At 31.2% G+C, this 25,502-nt stretch overlaps 1 protein-coding gene across 3 annotated transcripts in view; it reads left to right on the top strand.

Annotated features, from left to right (window-relative positions):
* Positions 1-24,398, top strand: part of LOC134720684 (ATP-dependent DNA helicase Q4-like) — a 185,455-nt gene extending 161,057 nt beyond the window's left edge. For all 3 annotated transcript variants that reach the window (XM_063583110.1, XM_063583112.1, XM_063583111.1), the window contains exons 16-22: positions 6,955-7,092; positions 8,645-8,798; positions 9,689-9,825; positions 19,522-19,684; positions 19,913-20,099; positions 22,739-22,877; positions 23,977-24,398. In XM_063583110.1, coding sequence (XP_063439180.1) covers positions 6,955-7,092; positions 8,645-8,798; positions 9,689-9,825; positions 19,522-19,684; positions 19,913-20,099; positions 22,739-22,877; positions 23,977-24,213 — 1,155 coding nt within the window. In that variant the 3' untranslated portion in view covers positions 24,214-24,398. The remainder of the gene's footprint in view (positions 1-6,954; positions 7,093-8,644; positions 8,799-9,688; positions 9,826-19,521; positions 19,685-19,912; positions 20,100-22,738; positions 22,878-23,976) is intronic.
* Positions 24,399-25,502: the final 1,104 nt, after the last annotated feature.

A 25,502-nucleotide genomic window follows, 5' to 3' on the forward strand; every position in this document is an offset into this window, starting at 1 on the left:
GACAATATCTATTTCATGAAAAAGTTGTTTTATACTTTTGCCATTAGCAGTTTAAAATCTTTTAAATAATTAATGGATTGGTTATCGATCCGGGGTAGAACAACATGAGAAATTCATTCTTTAAGTGTTAAAATTCATAAGCAGAAGTATGTATTTGGTAATTTTCTGATATAATGTTTGCACCGGAAGTGATAACTTTTTTATTGTTATTTTTATCGCTTGTTTTTAGCTTGGGACTTTCCATCCAATTTACTTGAAGTACTCATCTATTAGATTTTTCATTTTACGTTGTATGATTGCCGTTCTAGTTCATCTATTGTTGATTTTTGTTTCGCGTGTTGTCTATCGTAACCTATTAAACATCTTAAGACCATTTATCAAGTCTATTATATATCTAAAACGATTATTTGCATACGACAAGAACTATTTGTTATCAGTTAATTTTTAACATAAATAAAAAAAAATTATATGGACAAGAGTTTACAGAAACGATGTACCATATTTTGTTATGATATTGATCGTAAGTCAGAACTGTTTATAAACTGTACATGTATGCAGTATGGAAAATAAAGAACTGAGTGCTATATTAAAACAAATGTTTGTGATTGTAATCATTATATAACAAATTGATACATTTTTCGTAAAAGATATCGTCAATGGCAAGGTTTATTGAAAATAAAAAGTCTCACGGACAAAGCACACAAGTAAAAATTAAAATTAATACTAACAACATAAAGACCAGATGCATTTCAGTGTTTCATTGTCGATCTTAGATTTTCCTGATATAGTTGATTTCTGAGATGCTATATTCAATATGCCTATTTTATGGAGAGAAAAAAACATGCAATGATTGTAAGCTGTACATTGTCTGGTAGAATTAAGTCGACCTTGATCTAAATTTTATTATTCATTGAAGTACTCATATATTAGATTTTTCATTTTACGTTGTATGATTGCCGTTCTATGTCAGCTATTGTTGATTTTTGTTTCGCGTGTTGTCTATCGTAACCTATCAAACATCTTAAGACCATATTTATCAAGTCTATTATATATCTAAAACGAGTATTTGCATACGACAAGAACTATTAATGTTAAAGTAGCAGGTCCAGTAAGACCCCTTTTTGTTAAAATGCAAACTTTTAGTTATTTATTAGAAAGTAGAATGCTTCTGCTACATAAATATGGGATGTTTTTGACAATACAATACACATATATCGGTTACTAGCATCATTAAGTCATGCCAAATAACTGAAATATTCACAACTTACACATTTTAGTAAAATTTAAGACGGTTTTCGTTTTAAATGAAAGTGGCCGCAATTGTATTCATTCTTAATATTGAAATGTAAGTTGTATTTTATGGTAATACATAACATATATGAAGGTTGATGATGAACACGGATGCGGCCACTCTCATTTTTGACAAAAACCATCAGAAAAGAGACATCTTTTGGCATAGTTGATAGAGTTTTCATATTGAAGCTTTAATCGAAGTGTTTTTAATAAGTAAAAAATCAATTAAAAGCTTTCACATAAACTAATTGAATCAACTGAAATAGACACTTAAGTGTTTAAAAAGTGTCCAAAATCTTTCGTCAGATGAACCTGAAATTTGAGGCCAAAATCGGCCCTTACCGGACCTTCTCCTTTTCCGGGTGAATATTCCTTCTTAGATGCATTGTGAAAAAGTTCAACTTTAGATGAACATATTTTATGTATAAAATGATTGTAAGGAGAACATGTATTTCCATTGTAATTAATCTGACCTTGAACTCATGTCTTGGATCATGTAAAGTTAATGTGATAGTTGTAGTTACGCTTTTTATATGGCAATGTCAACATACGACCAATGGTCAGTAAAGAAGGCGATATATTTTATCGTGTTTAATTATTGAAATTGGTATTTCAAAATAAAGCAAAACTACTTTAGATTTTATGATTTTGGAAATCGAAGCGATATAAAGAGTGTGTATGTCTACAAAACGATGCCGTAGTATAGATATTTGATAACATAAAAAAATTCTACATATTATGAAATTTAATAAATTGAACGCACAATAACTTTCTCCCTGCATGCTGCTATATTAAATTGTATGATGTTTATGGCATAATGATTTCCGTTTTAAATTATTTTTTAATTGAGGTTTTATTAAGAAAAACTAGGAATTGTTTAATATCCTTTCGTTGCATGAATCTGAGAATACAAAACAAAGATGATGCTGAACTTCGTATGAACTTCTTTTCCATGACAAACAGGATTTATTTAGATCAGGGCACTTCCCATAAACACTCAGTAGGATTAAACTAATGCTTATCCTGGTTTGTAATCGGTTTTTAAGTTGCACAAGCGGTGCGTCAAGGTTTATTAGACAGAATAAGGATGGTTCTTTGGAATATTCAATGACAGATATTCCTAACGCAAAAATTACACAGTCCGGTATTATTGTTGTTGTTCTAAAGAAGTATTTAGGCTCTTTCACTTCTTACTTTGCAAACTTTTAACCTTCAAATTCAGATGAATATATTGTGGAAGAAATTAAGGAATTATAGGACTTATAACTTATTAAACAGCGGGATACTACTGTTGTCTTTATTTGTAACGAATACGTAATAAGAGTCCTTGAGAATATCTGCTTTCAACCTTGTTTCCGATGTTTGTGTCGTCATTGGTGTCAAATTTGTGTTAATTTAAGACTTACGTCTTCATTCAAGTATAAAAATTGGAATACAGTTTTAGCTTTGTTTCGCATTTCTATCCCTAACCTTTATTTTACGTGTCCGATGAAGATGGTTGCTAATCTTTCTTCACTTTCATGACAAAATGCGGGTATAATTTTAGTTTCATTTTCTTTGCAAAGATTATTCGCAACAATTTCGTATTTAAAATGCATTGCAAAGTCGTTTCATATTTGTTTATATAATGATGCAATCGTTAAACTATGAACTTCATTGGAAATTGGAAATATTTAAGGTCAGTTTTCTTTCATGGTGAAATAAGCAGGACTAATACTTTGCCATGCATAACTTATTATAGTCATATTATATTGTTTGTCAAACATTATCTGGCGGATTAATAGCTATTAGTGTATGTCTTTGGTGTCGAATAACCTAGATGTTCATATTTGTACAGTTCTCCCTGATGAAAGTAAGATTATGATAAGCCATAAATGCATTGGTTACTAAAGATACGGCATTTATGTAGGTTATCAAAGAAATTATATAAACATTCTAATGGATCTCAATGATCTTTCTGCCATAACCAAAGTTTGTATCTAAATAAATCTGGGGTAGCATTGTTGTCCTCTTTTCATCGATAATGATTGTCGACACCAAATAAATAACTGAGCTGGTAAACCATCGGAGCATCGACTCAGTGATTGCAATAACTCACCTTTGAAAACTTTGAAAAGGGCCTTGATATTTCTTGACAATGTTAAAGGTGATTTTCACTATTTCTCGATTGTAAAGAAATCTTCGGAGTTGTTAGATATTCTATATTTTTAAGGCAAGTTTATGTCCTTTGACAGTAATACTCACTCTACTCTGAATACGTAACTACTCCTCAGAAACAGGAAAACACATTATATAAATTTGTCAGAACTTATAACTGTTACTTTAAAAATATATAAAGAAACGATGAAAAAGTAAATGACTGCATAATTTCTGTTCCAGTTTAAGTGGTTTAAACCTTCTTGTAGTAAACTTGGTGTTTTGTTAAACTTAAACACGTTTCCATGTTGTTTCCATTGTAAGTAGATTAGCATGTTATCGAAATTGTCCACTAAGTAAGAATTAGATAGCGGTCATTCAAGTAAGAAGTGTAACTTTGGCTTTAAGGCTCTGCAAAAAATATTGATAAATTTCATTTACATTGTATGTTTAATGAAATGGCTTAATATACGGTGAATATTTCCTTCCTTAAGTTGAAAATTGGAAGACGAGAATGATGATAAATCAATTACTTCCAACAATGAAGAGCAATGTTCTTATTGACTTCAAATAACACCAATGAATGGTTGCACCTAACAAGAATATGTTAAGGAAGTATAAAATTTGAAAAAAGGAACATGGCAATATCAACAACGTATTACTATTAGCAAGATCTAATATATAACTAAATTCGTGTCGACTTCCGTAGCATCTTTTGTTTCACAGCTATGTAGAACGATTTTTGTTTTATTGCATAGAACTGTTCTGTGGCTTTTCAATGTTGAAACACATCACATGTTCTGAATATACAAATGTATTCACGTCGTTTTTGATATCCTCCATAAAAATTACTGGAACATTAATCCTCTCAAGTCCAAAAGAGTTTTAAAATGATTTTTTCTTCATCTCTCACCAGGCGAAGGCTGTATGAATGTCAAGCTTTGTAATTATGAACGCAAGTTCTGAAACTTGTTTCCTTATTCTAACGTTATTTTAAATAAACAAAATGTTGAAACTAGCAATGGTTTTTTCCACAAAACACAGATCAAACTCAAGTTTGGGTGGGGACACTGTAATCGAACGTCAGCTATGGCTCTTGGTAAATGGAAAATTTGTCTAATTTGCTATGTCATTCAGTGTCAAGGAAATTCAACGTCAAATAAAAATTAACTAGTGCATTGATTGCATACTAACAAGCGGGACATATGTGACCCACATACACATTAGTTTTTATTTTTTAGTAAATAACCAATTATTTATTGTGTTTTTAAGTTTTCTCCATGATTTATAACTTAGACAAAGAAGCCAGATGAGGTTATTTTTTTAAATAATTATCACTATCATTCTTAGGACGAGACTGGAAATTCGGGAACACTTAATTTTAGGTACTTGATATTTCACGTATGTTTACCTCTGCAAGATTTAATAGCGAAATTGTCCCATAAAAAATTTAATTTGTAAAAAGAAATATCTCCTTATTTAGGAAAATTATGTGCCAACAAATTAATTTCTGCGAAATGAAATTTACTCCAGCTGTAATGGTGATATGTGTAAATGTCATCGTTGTAAATATATTGGAATTTTATGCGACTGTCATACAAGTGAGAGATTTTACTAGCTTTAAACCCAGGTTCAATCTACAATGTTCTACATTAAAAAATACCTGTAACTAGTCAGGAAAATGACAGTTGTTATTCATTCGTTTAATGTATTTGTGCTTTTGATATGGCCATTAAATGATTGAATTTCCGTTTTGAATTTTCCTCGGAGTTCAGTATTTTTGTGATTTTACTTGTCACAATATAGATACAACAATGAGTAACGTAAAATGGTGGATAACATTAACCAAATAGGTAAAAAAATAAGAAGCAAACGTTACATGAAGAATAACCAAGTAAAGGTAGTGATCATTATAAAACTTCTTTTGTAAGAATGATTTAAAAAAGATAAAATCAAACAACAACAAAAAAAAAAAAAAACCTGTGATTAATTAATTTGCTTTAGGAAAATGATCACTCTGACATAATAAAAACATTGTTATAACCAGTCGACATCAAACATTGACTGAAGCAAGTATTGGAGTTAAGAATCTACAGCTTTGAGCAATGCTGATTTTATTTAGGTAAACGTATAACAAGTAGTAAAACATTGATAATTTCATAAATTATGCCGTTAGTTTTCTTTTAGTTTGAATTGTTTTTCATTGTCATTCGGGGCCTTTTATAGCTGACTATGCGGTATGGGCTTTGTTCATTGTTCAAGACCGTACGATGACTTGTAGTTGTTAATTTCTGTGTAACTTTGGTCTCTTGTGGAGACTTGTCTCATTGGCAGTCATACCACATCTTCTTTTTTATAATTTGATTTTTTTCCAGAGACATTGTTGGCTTTAAAGATCGTATCTTTGCTCTGTTTTATTTCATAGCTTTTATATTGCGCAATGTAACTAATGTTTTAAGAAAATACCTGCTAGCACTTATTCGTTTGAAACAATTCAAAATACAGTATGAAAATCATGAATGACACGGCTTACTAAAATGTGTGTATGTCCTATTTAAATTCTATTGTTTAAATTGAAAATGTTCATGTGCTCGTGAAAGGCATACCATTTCCCTCTATGTACTTGTTTAAATTAAGTGGAATGATTCTACTATATGTTGGCTTTTTCATTTTATTTAGTTACGAATTATCGGACATTCATATTAATGATACTATTTGACATGAGCTTCAGGCCACACGTTGACATTTAAATGTTTATTTGTGTAAGCTGTGTAATGATAGTTTGGATTCATTTACATTACCCTATATCTCATTTTATGGCCAGTCTTTTAATTGTCATTTGCAACACAACAGATGCCATTAGTTCAGAAGAATCTGATTAGTCTTCCAGAGCACTAAATTTTAACCACATTTGTAGGAGGGGTACGTTTTACTAATTCCAAAAATGTTTATTTAGTATTATGTGGGCTTTCTACGGCAATGTTGTCACAAACTTACTTTTTAAACTTATTATTGTGTTGATACTCATTGATAATGATTTGCACTACCAAATTGAGTACCATGACATCTTTCTATATGTTATCTTCAAATACTCGTAAATCAAAATGTAGTATCTTATGTATTGATTTTTGTGTTCCACGATTTACCCTAAAATATATATATATATATTTCGAGGGAATATAGCAGTTGCTCTATATATTCGTCCGAGTGAAATACATTCCGGGCTTAAATAAATGAGTTTAATTATTTGCCTGACATTCACACCTATATCTTTTGAAGATTTAGTGTATTCTTTGTCGCTGTAACTCGTAGAAGCTACTTTTTAAACAAACTGTTCAGATGAAATCAAGGTTTTCAAACGCTTAAATGGAACGCTAACTTTGGCAAATTGACAAGGTTTGAGTGAGCGTATTAAACATGGTTGATGCATTTTACACTATTTTGTCTTTCATGTTTCAGGGAAAATATTTAGTTCAACTAAAATGAAATGTTTGCATGAACACTTTTTTGTATTCTATTTAACAGGGAAAAGATTTAAGCGAGCTAAGGAGACATACTTTCTCCAACACTGTAGACTATAGAACATTAAAGAAGTTCGTAACGAAAGTTTTTACACCCTGTAAATGTAGAGAGGTTCACACTAGACATAAACAGGCTTTAAAGGTATGTCATATTAATTCGTAGAAATAACTAGCACGTCCTATATAACGGTCAATGAGTTGGGGTAGGGGATCTCACATGATGAAAAGAAGGCTAAATGTGAGCTATTGACAAGACCAACGATAACCTGATATAGTTTCTCATTAGGTTAACAACTTTTGTTCTCATTAATTGCTTATAATATAAATTAAAAAAAGAAGATGTGGTATGATTGCCAATGAGACAACTATCCACAAAAGTTGGTAACCGAAAATGTCCGAAATGATTCTATCTGTCTCCGACTTTTATTTTCTGTTACTATCGTGATGACAAAGTTGACCCAACTAGATTTCCCATGAGAGTAAGGACAAAGGTTGTTATCCGTTCGTTATGTGTGTTGGAATCTTTTGATTTTGCTATTTGATAAGGGTTTATCCGTTTTGAATTTAACTCGGAGTTCAGTATTTTTGTGATTTTAATTTTTGTCTTTATATCGTTAGACGGCAATATTTGCGATTTCATGTCAAAATGGTCCTAGTATTTAAAACAATCTATTTTCTTCTGTGATGAATATCCTATGTGTTTTTAGAATAATGTTTTTAGAAACAAGTTAGGTTGAATTATGTTGGACTGGTAAAGTATTAAAACAGTCATTTATAGATTTATTTGCTCGTGCTTCCTGATTGACTGAATACAGGCAAAGTACATCCGTTGGCTTTTTGTGCCAATTTTGAAATATATACATAAATATTTTGTGTTGTCGCACATAAGAAAAGTCAGAAACTAATTTTGAAAATGATTAAGTCGTAACTGGTGTCGTCTTGAATTGTACTAGATAAATAATGGCAACAGTAGAATACCGCTGTTCGAAATTCATAAATCGATTGAGAAAAAGACAAATCCGTGTTACAAACTAAAACTGAGGGAAACACATCAAATATAAGAGCAAAACTACGACACAAGAGAAACACAACATTAAAATGTAACACACACAAAAACGAACTTTAATATTACAATGGCCATTTTCCTGACTTGGTACAGGATATTTTAAGAAAACAAATTGGTGGGTTGAACCTGATTTTGTGGCATGCCAGTTCGTTTTGTATCGTTTGGCCACTGTTCTCGTTGTTTTAAAAAAAACGCTAATTGTTATAGTTCTCGAAATAATCTGTTCTGAGAAGGGAGAATGGCTTTGTTTGGTCGGACACGAGATTGGTCATTGTTTGCTTTGATTTGGCTTTGATTCTAATGCCACGATATAGATTGCAGATAAATATGAACATTGTTATATTTGTATTTTCAAATAACAACCATCTATATGATATGTAAGATAGCGAACTCGTGAAACTTATTATTTTTGATTGATTGTCACAAGACAAATAACAAAAACAAGTATTTTTAATATGCTTCACATTGGCATTTCGGGGCCTTTAGTAGCTGACTTTGTGGTATGGGCTTTGCTATTTGTTGAAGGCCGAATGGTGACCTATAGTTGTTAATATCTGTGTCGTTTTGGTCTTTTGTGGATAGTTGTCTCATTGGCAATCATACCACATCTTCATTTGTTTATATCCAGGAGAGTACTTCAGATGATGCAACGTTAGCCGAGACTGAAGAGTTATTTGATGATTGGGATGGAGAGGCTAATGAAACAAAACGACTGTGTTCTGGTCACGAAAGGGCAATTCCTATAGACAGCCTTGTTATGGACCTGGATGTCAAGGAAGAAGGTATGAATGCTTTGATATATCGTTCCAAACATGAACAATTTAAATTAATAAGGGACAATAGTAAAGATCAATTTAGGATAAATAGCTTCAATCAAATAGTTTTGGGTGGGGGAGATAAAGTTGTTGTAAGTTTTGTTTATTCAAAATCAATTTTACATAAATCCATATTGGTCAATTAATATTCCCCTAATAAAGTTGGGTAGGAGGGTTAGTGACAAAACAAGGTGAATATTTTTTTTTTATCCTACATTAAACTGTTGATGTCGTCCCTTAAAGTGTTGATTTTTGAGTTGATCGAATCAAAACTTAGATCCTTAACTGTTTGCGTTCGTTTAGATTCTCAATATAAATTTCATTTTAGTTTTATTTGAGTAAAGGTGTTTGAACAAAAAAACATACTCTAATAGATTAGGGGAAGTCCATGAAACATGACACTACTATACTCTCTACTATATCTACCAACACAACTATCCTATTCTTGGCTTAGGGAATTTTTAAAGGTTTATAAGTTTTAGAAAAAATGGTATGTTTTAGCAAACAGAGTTTGGTAGTTATACACTAAAAATAACTCAATGTGAAAAACTCTGGTTATACGAATTATGTTGGTTTCAAAATATTTTATTTATTAAATTTGATAAAAAGTTTACCGATGTTCAAATCTCGCCAATTAAATTGAAATAGACTCAAAATAAAAGGTCACAAACAAAACCTGAGTGAAATGTGTGAGTACCAAAAGTATCATGACATGGTAAGCGCCTCCTGATATGCATGCATCACTAACCTTTCGAATTGACAGTGTGCTAAGATTTCACCATCGGGAATAGGACATTGTCGGGGAAATTACATATTAGACGCATATTTTGATTGAACCCGGTTTTTTTTCCTTTTAGGCATTTCAACTTTATTTTGCTATCTTGAGTTACACCCCCACGAAACTTGGAAACTGGAAAATCTAACTAATGTTTACTCCACTTGCAATATCCAATGTTATGGAGGACCAGCTTTGCTTCAGGAAATTGCTAAAAAGGTAGGTGAATATTTAAACATAATTGTTTTGAAGCGAGTGAGGAGATTTATTTTTTGTGAATTGAAAATGTGCTATAATTGAAAATATGTTGTGCAATTTGTTATTTAGGTTGATGACTAGGTACTCGAAGCAAAGTTGATATCCAGTTTATAAGAAAAGAAAGAATATATGTTTTGCTGTCCTTTTATTGTCGTGCATTTTTTATCCCTTTTTAAGATTTTCTATCCCTTTTTAAGATTTTCTATTTAAGAATATCTGCTAGTTCTGGTTTATCATTCAGTATGATGAATATGGCAGCGTAAAAGAAGATACGTTCCTCTCATTAAAAAATCAAATAAGTCTGCAACGTGTCAACATTTTTTGAGTCAGAAATTCAGTAACCGTTTCCAGTAAAAGCCTTTAAATCAAATTATTAAGGCATTTATACGGTTAAAGTACCATTTGCAATGTATTACCATAACCTAACGAAAAAATCATTCGAATTGAAATGAAAAATAATGTATTTTGAAACTTAACAGAATAACGAAATATGTATATTGTTCACTGTAATAATTGTAATTTTGTATCCAGTTTCAAAAATATGACAATTATTATATGTTTTATGACACTAAATACTAAACACTATATATGATTGCCAATGAGAAAGCTATCCTCTAAAATTCAAATGAAGTGGATATAAGCAAATATAGACAACCTTAAGGAATTTATCAATGAGAGCGTACAGTAAGCTATAAAAGTTAATGTAGTCGGTTTTAAGTGCCATGACATGAAAACTTTGTAACGTTATTATCGGTGAAATTTTCATACAAATATACTTTACACTGACAAAATATGTTAAACTCAAGTTCTGGTGTTTATATTTTAAGATAATCATGATGTAATTAAATAGAACATAATTTTTGATTTACAAAATAGAGTGGTAGATGCCTTTCTTGAAAATAATTAAAGTTATAAGAATATAGACTTGAAATCTAAAACCCTGATTGATCATTGTTTCATAAGATTACAGAACATTCATATAGATATACCTTTTGAAAAGAGCTACCCATCCCTGGATTAGATAATTAAAATATACACAATGAAATAAACATGATGAAGGAGATTTATTTCCGCCGATGTTCCAGATTTTGAATGTCTGGTTCCCAAAAAAAATGGGAAATTTGATACAAGGCGTGTTGTGGAATTTGTTTTAGGGGGAATTTATCGTTAGGCAGCTTTATGATAAAGTTATTTTATAACTGTTCTTTTCCAAGGTATTGATCATACAATTTGTTACAACTCGAATCTCTGTCTTAATATTTGCCTTTACCATTGGAAAGATGAGCCCACACTTAATGTCGTATATATGACTTTATCATATACTTAGACTAAATAACATATAATTTTTAACGTATGATAATAGCAAATAATTTACGTAAATTCCATATTTTTCGAATTGGTGCTAAGCGGGCCGATATGAAAATTTAATCACATGCATAGACTTTAATCGAAGTAAGCAACATCCTTTAACTTTACGTTCCGCTATATAGATTATGTTCTCTCACTAAATAATACAAAATGTGGTGACTATGTTGAACGAATCTATCCCATCGAACTAGAGGAAAAGGATACTACAATTACAGTTAAGTCTGCCTCATATCTTGACTTACATCTAGACAATGAGGGTCGGTTAAAAACAAACCTTTACGAATAAAGAGATGATTTCAGCTTCCCAATTGTGAACTTTCCATTTCTATGTAGCAATATTCCAGCAGCGCGTCCATACGGATAATACATCTCACAATTGAAACGATATTCCCGGCCTTGAATTACCGATCATGGATTCCTTGATAGAAGATCACAAGCTATTACACCAAGAATTCCAAATGGTGGAGTTGAAATCATCCTTTCGTTAATTTTACGGACGCCAACACGAGTTTGTTAACCGTTATGGAATTACTGTTTCACAGATGATATCAGATATGTTACTTATGTCGTAACTACAATACTCTTCCCTTTTAACGATTGTGACCTACCGATTTAGAATGTTTACCGGATTTGTAATAACATCAACAAAACGAAGGGTGCCACATTTGGAGCAGGATCTTCTTACCCTTCCTGAGCATCTGAGATTACTTCAATTTTTTGGTGCGGTTTGTTTTGCTGAGTCTAGTTTTCTATGTTTTGTCTTGAGTATTTTAATATGTTTGTCTTTTTATTTTTATCAATGACTTAGTCACTTTATTTTCAATCTATGAGTTGACTGTCCCTCTGGTATCTTCCGTCTCTCTTTTATCACATGCCTTTCCATGACATAGTGGTGATAATCGGCGAATTCCGGAAAATACACCTCAATGGTGCGTTATTAGTGAAAACCACAAACAAAGGGGAACGAACGAAGTAGAGTACAAAACAATTTTATTTGGATACTGGAAATTAAGTTTATTATGTAAAATGAAAAATACAAGGACAATCGATAAAATACATGCAAATTTCATACACAATTTAGAAAGTAACTTAAAAATGTTGACTTTTCCAAATTGTTCATTATGTTTATTGTTGAATTATTTTTTGTATCTTCAATAATAAAATATAGCATACTGCTGTTTTTCTTCTCTGTTGAGGCATTTAATAGAATGATTTCATATCGAATGTTCTACATTGGGGTCCGACGTCCGTGAACTTTTCACTCTTTGAACTTCTTTTTGAGAACCACGTAAAAGAATCAATATATAAATCAGTTATATTTCTGCATTGTTAAAGCATATGATAAAAAGATCATAAAACGGTCAATATCAGCCATCGAGCCATGCAATAATACATGCGATATGAAAAATGCCAAGTAATAATCTGGTAATACTTTACGACCATTTCGTGTGTTTTTATTTTTTCACCTGTTTTGCGAAACACATTAAACGAATTGATAACTGACATAAATAATAATATGTCACCAAAATCAAATGTTGGTATAAGTATGGTGCAAATTAATGGTGGGTTAAAGATTCTTTATGTAGGTTGAATTAAAAATAACTTAACTATTTAAGATATTAAAACATAATTTTTTACCAATTATTTGCGTGTTGTAGTTTTAAAAAGTACTATTTATCTCTATGAATAAGTCAAACATGTTAAATTTGGTGTATTTATAATAATTTTAACACTCAAATTTCCTATTAAATTCTAAAAACGAAAATGCCGTCAAATGTCGCGCTCACCATAACGTGCAATAGATACTAAATCTTCAAATTCGGCATCGAATTCGTTAAGTATAAAGTTAGTGAATCAGCTGAAAATATACCCCAAGTTAAAGGAGTAAATCCAAAGATCTATTACAAGACAATGATATTAAACTATAGGAAAGGAAATATTATATAGTGTTGTCAATCATTTTACATGAGGACATCCCTGAGTAGTAATGATAACAGGTTTCAAAGATAATATATTCTATAACGATATGTTTAGTTGTAGCTTTTTCCTGGATTAATAAATTTCTAGAAAATCTATTCTCTCATAAGAGTAAGAGACGTCTATCGCATGATTTTATTTTAATTTTCAGATACATATTGCTAAAAGTAGATGTAGGATATATATTTTATTTATTAATTTTCGTTGTTAACTTTAAATTGATCTGTGTAATGTGTGTTGTCTTACCGCAGGCAACGCATGTGGGATTAAATATAAACCCATGGTGGTTTAGTTATATTCAAAAGCAATAGAATCAAAATAAAAAACCGAGAACAATTAATTTAGAAACATTATATTGAGAGCAAAGTCATGTTCGTCAATAAGCCTGCGGCTATTGAAATGTCAAATCAAGCTTGATAACTTATTTTGTACAAAATACCTGGAAAAAAAACAAGAACACAATTTCAACTGAAATCATTTAAAGGAGTTCAGTGACTTCTAATTTAAATTGATATCCTTTCTAATAGTAACCTAACTCAAAACCAATCCCAGACATATTGGCAACAGTTACCTCTAAAAGTAATTGCATGAAGATTAAGTTTGGAAACCGCTTTTTTTCCCTAAAAATGGCGGAAACCCAGTGGCTCAATCACGCAAAAACATTATTCGTTGGTAAAAATGTGATGAATTAATGTGCAGAATTAAGTTCTTTGTATCTCCAAATTGTCAGAACTAGATTAACGCTGAAAAAAATTAAGTCACAAAAAAATTAATTTCGAGGAAAATTCAAAATAGGAAAGTCCCTATAATCAAATGGCAATTAAAACGCTAATTCACTTAAAACGTATGGACAACAAGTGTCATATTCCTGCCTAAGTACTGGCATTTCCTGATGTAGAAAATGGTGGATTAAGCCTGGTTTGATAGCGAACACGTTTATTCATATAGTTACTTCATCAGTTAGAATCATCAATGATAAACTTGTTAGCAACTCGTTTTTATAATGCTATTAAGTCAACTTTACCTCTGACATTGTAAATTCTGGTTATTGTTAAGTTTCCTGACAGCCTTTAACTGTGGCGACATAAACGGAACACTTCTGCTGTGCATTTTATATTTTATCAATTTACAACTAGTTTCGAACAGTTTCATTCCACAATTTCGTGGCTTTAATTTAACAGACTGTTTGTATCATTGTAAAACGAAATTCGTTGGAAATGCACTGATTAATGCTTGATATTATACAAAATGTACCTCTTAAGTTGACTTAATTGAACCAAACGTGCTCACATTCCTCTACAAATCTGATTGATGTTTGAGAAATATAAACCAAGACACGGACTTAATTAGGACAACAGTAGCAACCGATTCTTTTAATTAATACCTTAATTTTGGGTATTTGTATTTGGAGGTACAAATCTTTCCAGAAATTTAAACGTCAGCCAGTTAACATCACATTGTTTATTGAAACCCCTTATTTTTCATGCTGAATTTTTAGTATTTGCTTTTCCCATTTTATTTTTATTTTTACACATTCATTTGAGGGATATTACAAGATATGCATGTCTTGTACCCTGAAATCTCAGTCATAATTTGAATTGCATAGTTGCTCTAGATTGAGTATTGTATTATTCGCATGTGTAACATGAATATTTAAGAAAGATTTAAAAAACATCTGTATTAATTCACGTTCTTTTCAATACCGTTTGATATGATATGAACTTGAGTATACGTTTTAATGCTACTGTGAGGGACTATAGCATGTCATTTTATGATTAGGTTCACGTCATCCATGTCGTAGACTATATTTTTAAAACGTTAAATCCGTTAATTTATTTTCCTCATTTATTAGTCTGCATACAATCCTTCCCTTGATAGGTGACAGTAATTGATTTGGCTGGAAAATTAGATCTAGGTATGAAATTAATTACAAAAATCCATTTCCCAAAATTATTTGTCATGCGTACTGAACTCGAAATGATACTTCTTTATTTCCTCATTTCTTTTCCCAATTATTTGCATAAATTGATAGATGCTACGTCTTGGAATAGGTGTGCAGGAAGAAGATATAACACATTGTTTAAAACTGTGTTGTGCCGTTTTTAACTGGTCAAAACAAAATAATACGTATTCTATTGGTAGTTGTAAGACCCAATATTTGTTGTATTATGCAGGGTCCCTATAGAAACTGTTGGATCAAACAAGTACCTTCGCAATTTTGATAGTTGTTCAAATCTCGTAGAGAGTCAGGTTCAAATTTGAAATTTTGATAGCCATAAAAGTTATAAGTTTGAACATCAATATATTTGTTATCTTAATGTATTTGGTAAACTGATTGCCCTATAGATGTTAATCTTCCGTGCATCATTTTTTTTATTTTTTTTATGAAGGTTAGCTAAGATATCAAATAAACATATTTTCTTTTTATACTTCGTAGAAGTGTTACTTTTCCTCAAGATTGATATCAAAACAAATGTTATATAGAGGTAAATAAAGTTTTTAAAAGTGTGTCAACAAGATAGAAAGTGATATTGCACACTTGTTTGAATTTGCTATACTACTAGATTCCTTTCGATACGTATTTTAAAAATAGAAAATTAGGGGAATGTTAGTTAAAAGTTATATCTGTCTGCTGTCCACAGTGTATATATAATGACACGTGCGTCACAAGTGGTTCCGTTTAAAAAACGATGCAAAAACGATTGTAACAGTATCACTATAAAAATTATCATCAACATGATGTTTAATAAAACAAATATATATTTTACAAAGGATGATTTTTTTTAGAACAAAGTATATCATTTAAGTGGTATTGCATTGCATTCAAATCTGAAGTGTAACAGTTGCTTCAATATGTTTCGCTATACTACATTGTATTCACTTTCTCTACAAATGAAAACAGTTCGATTATAATCCTAATTTGCTTTGAAATTTTTCCACAACCTTTATAGCTGTTTGTTTTTTTGTTACTACTCATTATCGAATTTGTCTAAAGAAAGATAACCTTAATGGAGTTCTATTGATAGCTACAACGAAGTATATGTACAATGTAAAGTGTTTATTTGGTGATTTTCCAACACCGATGTTAAATGAAAATGACTATTGTTAAATATTATAGTTCTTTTCTCTGTGTGTTACATTTAAATGGGGTGTTGTGTCGTCTGTATCCTCTTGTATTTGAATGTGAATTCGCATTGCTATTAGACGTGTCACGGTACTTTTCTATTCCAAATTCATGTATTTAGTTTTGATGTTACATTTGTTATTCTCATCAGATTGCTTTTTGTTCGTTTCTGTGTGTTGCATTTTAATGTTGTGTTTCTGTTATGTCGTTGTTCTCCACTTATATTTGATGCGTTTCCCTCAGTTCAGGTTTGTAATCCGGATTTGGGGTTTTTTTTCTGTCGATTTATGAGTTTCGAACAGCGGTATACTACTGTTGCCTTTACTTATATGTCCTCAATTGTTTTTTTATTGACAACAAGGAATCTGAATACGATAATTTTTTATCATATTGTCTTTTAGTTTTTCAGCATTAGTTATACTTCATGTTACATCCCATTTCGTCGACTCTATTCATTTGAAAACTAACAAAACACAAATTGTATCAATGTTTGCCCATTTGTTTTAATTAGTTCTTTAGATTACTATTTTTTCACCTTGATCGGGACTACTACAAAAACATTAAAAGTCGAATGTATATCAAATGAAGGAAATCAGCACCGTTCAAGGAAGCGATATACATTATAAATGTATTTTGTTAATTTGTACCATTTTTCATCATTTGAGATATTATTTTGGTAAGATGTACTTTTAACGATTATTTAACATATCAATATATCCGGTGTGTATCACGCTATATCTATATAGTCAGTCGTCTAGTTTTTGAATGTTTTATCGATACGTGACAATTAGGGGAATGATTATTATATTCCTAGCTTGATACAGAATTTTTAAATACAAATAGTTGGTTAATAAGTTTTTTGTCGATATCTTCTCCTATTTTCACAATTATTTTCTGTTCAAATTATGTTTTTTTTAGAGACAATTGATATAGGAAAATGTGGTGTGCGTGCCAATGAGACAACTCTCCATCCAAGTAACAATCTATAAAAGTAAACCATTATAGGGTATGGTACGGCTTTCAACACGGAGCCTTGGGCCTAAAAATTACTATGGTTAAACCTTTCAAACGGGAAAACCAACGGTTTTATTCATATAAAAACGAGAAACACGTATGAATTACAACTACTGATTATCAAATGCCGGACTTAGGACATAGGAAAAGTTCTCTAATCGCACATTCAACCAGAGTAACCGCAAAGACGTTTAGATAGCTTGACATGTATTTGATTTGTCTAATTTAGTTAAGATGAAGCTGCGTGATTTATCAATCTTGCTTTACCGAATTAACAAAAATATTTTGTCAATTTTATAAAACCTGATACAAGCTTTTAATTTGATATCGATATCAAATCATACTTGAAATGAGACAGTAATATTGAATTTGCTACAGTGTAGAGGTAAACCAAACATACAATGGCAGTGCTATAATGCATGTATGTACGAATGAAACAAAACAAAACTGGATAAAAACTGTATGTTTATGATACAAATATTCACAGGGGCTTTTTCATACAAAAAATATGGATATTTGGAACTTCACACAAATGTTTTCTTATTATCGGTATTTTGCGAAATTTTCCTTTGATCTAACTGACTGATAATTTCCTTTCATAGTACAATAGTTTATGGACATATCCATCTTTTTGCGTCTCATTCTTCTACCAGTTATTTGTTTGTTCCATATTTGTGTTTCTACAATAGAAAGGACTAGAAAAAAAGTAGGGGTATACTGTTTAACCTCTGCCAGTCCGTCCGTGCAAACCCACGATTATTTTTGTCACATTTTACTCAGGAACTACCTGACTAAGATTTCTGAAATTTTGTTTCAGGTTTCATATGAGTCGGTTAAACCGTGTGGTGCGTTTCCAGATACATCACTCAACAACTTCCTGTTTACCGGACACTTGAATCATTTTACACATGATAGCCAAGTTAAAAAATTTCGCACATTTTCTCAAGAACTACAGTACAAGGATTTCTAAAATTTTGTTTCAGGATTTATATAGATCAATAATACCCTGTGATGGTTTTTCTGATTAATCACTCAACAACTTCTGAAATATTTCGGCGGGAGTATCATCAGTGAGCAGTTGCTCACAGTTTTACTTGTTATTAATTTCGAATTATTTTCGTTTAATAAAGAGAACTGTGATGAGTGCATTTTTTCATAAAATTGGAAGTAAACAAAGTCAAAGATTCAATGCTTACAACTAGGTTCGCAGGACTCTCGAATCTTTTATATATAAGACATACAAGTATAATATAATAGTTTTAACGATCTTTTTCTGTAAGCTTGTATTTTAAGTAGGTCTGTCGTAAGTTTAGAAAACCAACACATATATTCAAATAATCGAAAACTGTCGGTATTGGAAAAAAGATATCAAAGTAAAATAATGTATAATATTTGACTGGTTCTTTTTTATAGATATTATTTGTTTTTGTGTTCCTTATCATATTTAATATTTGTTTGTGTGTTCTTATTATATAAATTATTTGATTTTGTAATATGACATGGGATTTCAGTACATTTGTTATGACCCTAATTATGGTTCGGTTGTGGCCATGCTATGCTACATTACGGAGGAGTACGTGTCTCTTTAAACTAAAATCCTCTTCTTTTTATATTTAGCCTATGATTTCAATTGAAATATATATGAAATATTTACGTTTTCAATATATCAGTTTAAAATAAATAGGGAGCTATAACTTTCAACGTCGTCAAGCGTACACCACATGCCGTTGTTATACGTTGCCTCTTAGAATAATTCACAATACAGAGTTTGTCTTTAGCATATCCTGACATGTATTGTTTTTGCTGTGTTAGTTCTCGGTGTCTGAAATATTTAATTAGTCATACTGCTGCATCAATTGCCAGTTAACACTTAGGTTGTTCATTCGAATCCGGCACAGGAAAGGTGCACACGAGTTCTAATTGACAAGGGTTGTCAGTTTTAATATCGAAGGTAAATTGTTCTCTCCGGGAATTCTGGCTTAATGTAGATGGTTCTCTCCTGGCATTATGGCTTCCTCCATCAATAAACACTGACTGCCATGAAATAGCACATTAGAGCGAAACGTGGCATTCAAACCCAATCGATCAATCAATCTTGCTGTAGGAGTTCCTAGTCATATATACTAGTACTCTATCCGAACGAAATATTTAATTTGATTTTTTTTTATATGCAGTGTCCTCCAGTTGCAGTAGCAATTGCTAAAGCTAAGAAAGATGGAATTAACTTTGCAGGGAAAACAGACATCGACTTCCCAGTTGTTGAGATTAGTGACTGTATGGGTTGGGACTCAGGTCCTGTTAAAAGGGAACTTAAAATGCTTATGTGGAACATGTCAGGTATTTTTCTACTATTAAAATACAACAGTAATGAGACGTTCTTGTGTGAATTGAATCCTTGTTTACAATATTTTACTGAATAAATTGGAACTTTTTTACCGTTGAACTTAGAATAGTATTACAATTAACGAAAACTACAAGATCAAACATACTTAAGCCTTAATTCAATACGTTAGAAATGTTAAACGATGCATATCAAATTGTATGTCTCGGCAATGAATCTTATAGGTTCCAATGGTCCAAGGAGGACTGGAGTCATGGTAGAATTTGCCAATTTAGCGTTCCACTATCGTGCACCTGGTGATTTGACAGAAGATGAGATTGATGACGTCATCATGTCATTACATACTCGAATACAGAAGCAAGAAAAATCAGAACTTACAAACCTCAAGTATTTGTTCGATACTTTACATAGGTAAGGAATGAACTTGTATTTAATTTCTATAAAACTTTTTTGTTTAAACAAGAATTTTATGTTCTCAATGCAATACTTTCCTCGTTGATAAATGACTTGCTATTTGACTAGGTTATTAAATTTTATAAGGTAAGGAATGCAAGACAGATGATATCAATCTTATGTATGAAACTGATCTCATTTATAGTTGAGTCCAAACTTTATAAGTTAATACCTTAACATATCGTATCTCAACTGACAGTACAATAAACATGATATAACTAGAGTATTTAAAGGCTTTATGTTTATCTAAACATCATGTACAAACATTTAAACTGAAAATGCTGAATCTAGTTTTAAATAAAGGCAACAGTAGTTATTTAATTTCACTTTCAGATATATTGATGATGTTCTTTCCATTAACAATCCGAACTTTTCTGATTGGGTTCCATTAATATACCCACCAGAACTAGAAATTAAAGAGACCACAGACACGGCTTCCTCCGCCTCATTTTTAGACTTATACCTCGAATTTGACATACACAGTCATCTCAGTACCAGAATCTATGATCAACGAGACGATTTCAATTTTGAAATTACCAATTTCCCCTACCTTAGTAGTAATATACCAACTTCACCTGCATATGGAATATACATTTCCCAACTTATTAGGTATTCAAGAGCTTGCAGCTCCTATTCAGACTTTGTACAACGTCACCAGTGTCTGAGCAGAAAGTTGAAGAACCAGGGGTATGTCAAAGAACGTCTCGTCCTTTTTCTAAAAAAAGTTCATCGGAAGATACCCAGAACTTGTTGATAAATATTCCGTATCAACTTCACAAATAGTACAAGATGGTCTTGAAGTATAAATTTTCCGTACTGACGTTGGTTATCATCTTAATAACGCGTTATAGTATTATAATATTAGTCTTTATTAATATTGCTTGTTAAATTTTTGAGATATTCTTTTGAATTGAGTCTGTGGTTATATAAAAACATCATGCTTTGAACGACAAAATTATTTCATTTACTTAAATTACTCTTACTTATGGATTTTGACATACTATGAATGATAAAATTATTTCATTCAATAAAATACTTTAAATTTCTGTTAAGTCTGTTTTTTATTTCATACATTTGACGTGATACTGTACGTATGTATCCCGTCATACTTTGAACCACACCTTATTTATTTAATATTATTACATTTACTGTTGAGTCTGTTGTTTGTTATATCAACTTTACGTGACTATGCATGTATGTAAACCTTCATACTTTGAACGACAAAATTATTTTTATGTCTACCTGTGCGAATTTCAAACGCGCAATTTTACACCAGCAATGAAAACCTTCTATTCGTTCCGGGTAGAATTTATATAGATAAATTAAGTGGTATAAGAAAAGCAAAATTAGTATATTAAATTTGATGTATGCCTTTTTGTGCTTCTTCGTTTACATTTGTTGTTTATATAGTGTTGCAAGTATGTTTGTTTTGTTCATACTTTTAACGACAAAATTATTTTCTACCTGTACGAATTTCAAACGCGCATTTTTATACCAGCAATGAAAACCTTCTTTCCTTTACGGGTAGACTTTATATACATAAATTAAGTGGTACAAGAAAAGCAAAATGAGTATGTTAAATTTGATGTATGCCTTTTTGTGATTCTTCGTTACATTTGTTGTTTTTACAGTGATGCAAGTATGTTTGTTTTGTTCATACTTTTAATGACAAAATTATTTTTATGTCTACCTGTACGAATTTCAAACGCGCATTTTTACACCAGCAATGATAACCTTCTTTCCTTTACGGGTAGACTTTATATTCATAAATTAAGTGTTACAAGAAAAGCAAAATGAGTATGTTAAATTTGATGTATGCCTTTTTGTGATTCTTCGTTACATTTGTTGTTTTTATAGTGATATTAAGATGATAACACAATATTGACTGCTGTACCCCTATTTTTGACATTTTTACTCTTTGAATATGTTTGTTTTGTTCATACATCGTTGACAATGTAACGGAATTTGATGCGACTGTCATACAAGTGAGAGGTTTAGCTAGCTATAAAACCAGGTTCAATCCACCATTTTCTACATTAGAAAATGCCTGTACCAAGTCAGGAATATGACAGTTGTTATCCATTCGTTTGATGTGTTTAGACTTTTGATTTTGGATTTTCCTTTTTGAATTTTCCTCGGAGTTCGGTATTTTTGTGTTTTTACTTTTTACCGCTGTTCGAAATTCATATATCGATTGAGAGAAAAAACATATCCGTGTTACAAACTTAAACTGAGGGAAACACGTTAAATATAAGAGGAGAACTACGACACAACAGAAACGCAACATTTAAAATGCAACACACACAGAAACGAACTATAATATAACAATGGCCATATTCCTGACTTGGTATGAGACATTTTAAGAAAAAAATGGTGGGTCATAATAAAAGTTGCTAAACATTCTAAAAATAAATTGAATTGATCGTAATGGTCTGCTAGTAATTTTTCTTAAAAATACAGGCTTAAGTTATCTATTCCTCGGACAAGAAAATACTTATTTTTTCGAATATTTCAAAGTTTTGTAACAGGAAATTTATAAAAAAAAAAATACCTACACTTGCATTTTAACATATATAATAATTCTTTTTATTCGATAGTGTTTCACACAAAAACTTCTGGATGTGTGCAGATGATTTAGACGAAAAGAAAAATGACAAACTCAAGATCATTCTCGAAGATTATTTCCAAGATCAAACTGATTTTAAGGCAGCAGTTCTAGATGCAACTGAACCAGAGGTATTTCTTAACTATTTAACATTTTAAGAGAGTACTTAACACTAGTATTTAAAAAGATTTGGTTCATTCAATTTTCACAAAATTTAGACAAAACATAAACTTTGACCTGATCTTAAACCCTAACCCAAAACATTGTCTTGTAAGAATTTTGTCCCACATAACGTATAGGAAATATAGTAGTTTGACTGACACTAATTCCAGTTATTGAAAATTTATTTCACTGAATTTATGTCATTATACTGTCAAGCTGATTTGTATTTCAAAACATTTGACAAAAAAACAAACATGCAGAAAATTCATTTTAAACATCCAAAATTTCTGATTTTAAATTCGTGAGCATGCTCAAGTTTGTTTCGGGGGGATATATTCATAAACATCAGTTGTCAGAAAGATTACACAGACCTTTTATAATTAAATTGAATAAAACTATAGGTCACTGTGCGGTCTTTAACAATGAGCAAAGCCCATACTGTCGAGTCGGCTTTAAAAGGCACTGAAATGACAATGTAAAAATTCAAACGAGGAAACTAAGTATTCATAATTATGTATGGTAATGTTGCATATTTATGATAAAAATGTATTTTTGTTGGAAATAAGCACTTCATAAATACCAGGATTCAAATTAAATATTTACACCAGACGCGTGTACAAAAGACTCATCAGTGACGCTTCAATAAAAAAATGTGAAAAATGCTAGATAAAGTATGAAGTTGAAGAGCATTAAGGACCAAAATTTCCTAAAATTTTTGCCAAATACAGCTACGATAATCTATTCCTGAGGTAAAAAAGCCTTAGTATTTCAAAAATTCAAAGTTTTGTTAACAGTTAATTTATAATTATGAATATAGCAATAATAACTCAAGTCAACACGGAAGTGCTGACTACTTGGCTGGTGATACCCTCGGGGATATAAATCTCCACCAGCAGTGGCATCGACCCAGTGTTTGTAGATAAACTCATCATAGATACCAGAATTCAAATTTAATATTTACGCCAGACGCGCGTTCATCAGTGACGCTCTAATATGTTTTGTAAGTGATAGAATAATTGTAGAACTTTAAACCTTATTGCTGGTGAACATTTACTTATTTACTTTTAGTTGTCATCATACGAGTTGAACCAAGTGTCATCTGATATAAAACAGTTTATCCATATGTACAGCCAGGAACACAAGTTAAATGGAAGAGCTATTGCCCGTGTATTTCATGGTGTAGCAAGCCCCTGTTTTCCTGCTACTACATGGGGGCGTGTCAGACGATTTTGGCGCAGTAACATTAATATAGATTTCAATTTGTTGATCAAGCTTGCAACAAAATCGTTGATTCAACTACGGTAAAAGTAGTCCTTTTTGCTGTTGATTATTTTTGTATATAAATGTTTATTATTCATGAACTCTGTCATTTCAGTTGAAAGACATTATTACATTAAGTGCTAGTGATTATCTCTGATTGATTTACAATAAAGTTACAAAAAGACAGTATGATACATTCCTGTATAAAGGTTTTTAGTATCACATTTCAATTTTGTCTTAATCTTGTTTTTTAATTGCCATTTTTTTGTATGCCTTGAGAAAGTTGTCAAAACGAGTCTTATGCGTGCGGTGTTTGTTGCTAAGACGGCGTAGGGGTCAACAGTGGGGAAGTTTTACAATCATATCAGTTGATAGGGAACAACTTGTTCAATCAATGAAATGCGGTGTGGAGTTGTATAAGCATTGGCAAATATCATATCTATGGTGATTATTGGTCCCAACTCCCTTATTTCCTGTCTATTGACCTTGTAACTTCTGCTAAGTTTAAAGTTAGTATAGGCAGAATCACTATATGTATGTCAATGATAATAGTTTTGCAGATGTGTGAGCTTTTCCATTTTCATGAAGATGGTTTACCTCCAGCATCTTCAATCATGTTCTATTGCTTTTAAACTTTTAAATAGTTTATATATGCTAAAAGTGTTTAGGTTAGTTTAAATGGAACCACTTATTATGAATCAATGGCAGAAAATGGTTTGCATGGTTGACATTTTCAAATAATTTTTTTTTTTTTTGAAAATTTGCATTTTTGTACCAAAATAACAAAGTGGAGACATATCTCTGCGTGAACAGTTTATGTTCGTACTTGCACAAAAGCACAAACATTTTGAATGATAATATAATTAAGAAAAATGATTATCAGTATTGTGACATTTATCATGGCCTGTCCAAATCAATAGGTATTACTATAGTAAGTTGCAATACTATGTATTCTTTGCAAAAGAAAAAAAGTGTTCCAGAAATTTTGTTCATATATTACATATACAAAACCTTGATTTAAACTGTGTTCCTCATAAATTTACTACGACAGAAGACTATGTACTTATGTTAACTAAACACAACTGTAACTACGGTCCAGATTGCATAAAATTTAATTTTGTTTCGGCAATTTTCCATCATGACTTTAAAGTACTAATTAATTGTATTGATTTTTTTATCCGAAATACAAATTAAACGAAAAAAGATACTACAATACGGAATTGCCATATGCGGTAAGTATCAATTGTACTGGTTGAACGATCGTCAGGATGAATATTTAGGAGATAACTGTATTGTATTTTAAGCTCCGACGGCATCAATTGGGGATTTGATGG

The sequence above is a fragment of the Mytilus trossulus genome, chromosome 6, assembly GCF_036588685.1.
Source record: "Mytilus trossulus isolate FHL-02 chromosome 6, PNRI_Mtr1.1.1.hap1, whole genome shotgun sequence".
Lineage (NCBI taxonomy): Eukaryota > Metazoa > Mollusca > Bivalvia > Mytilida > Mytilidae > Mytilus > Mytilus trossulus.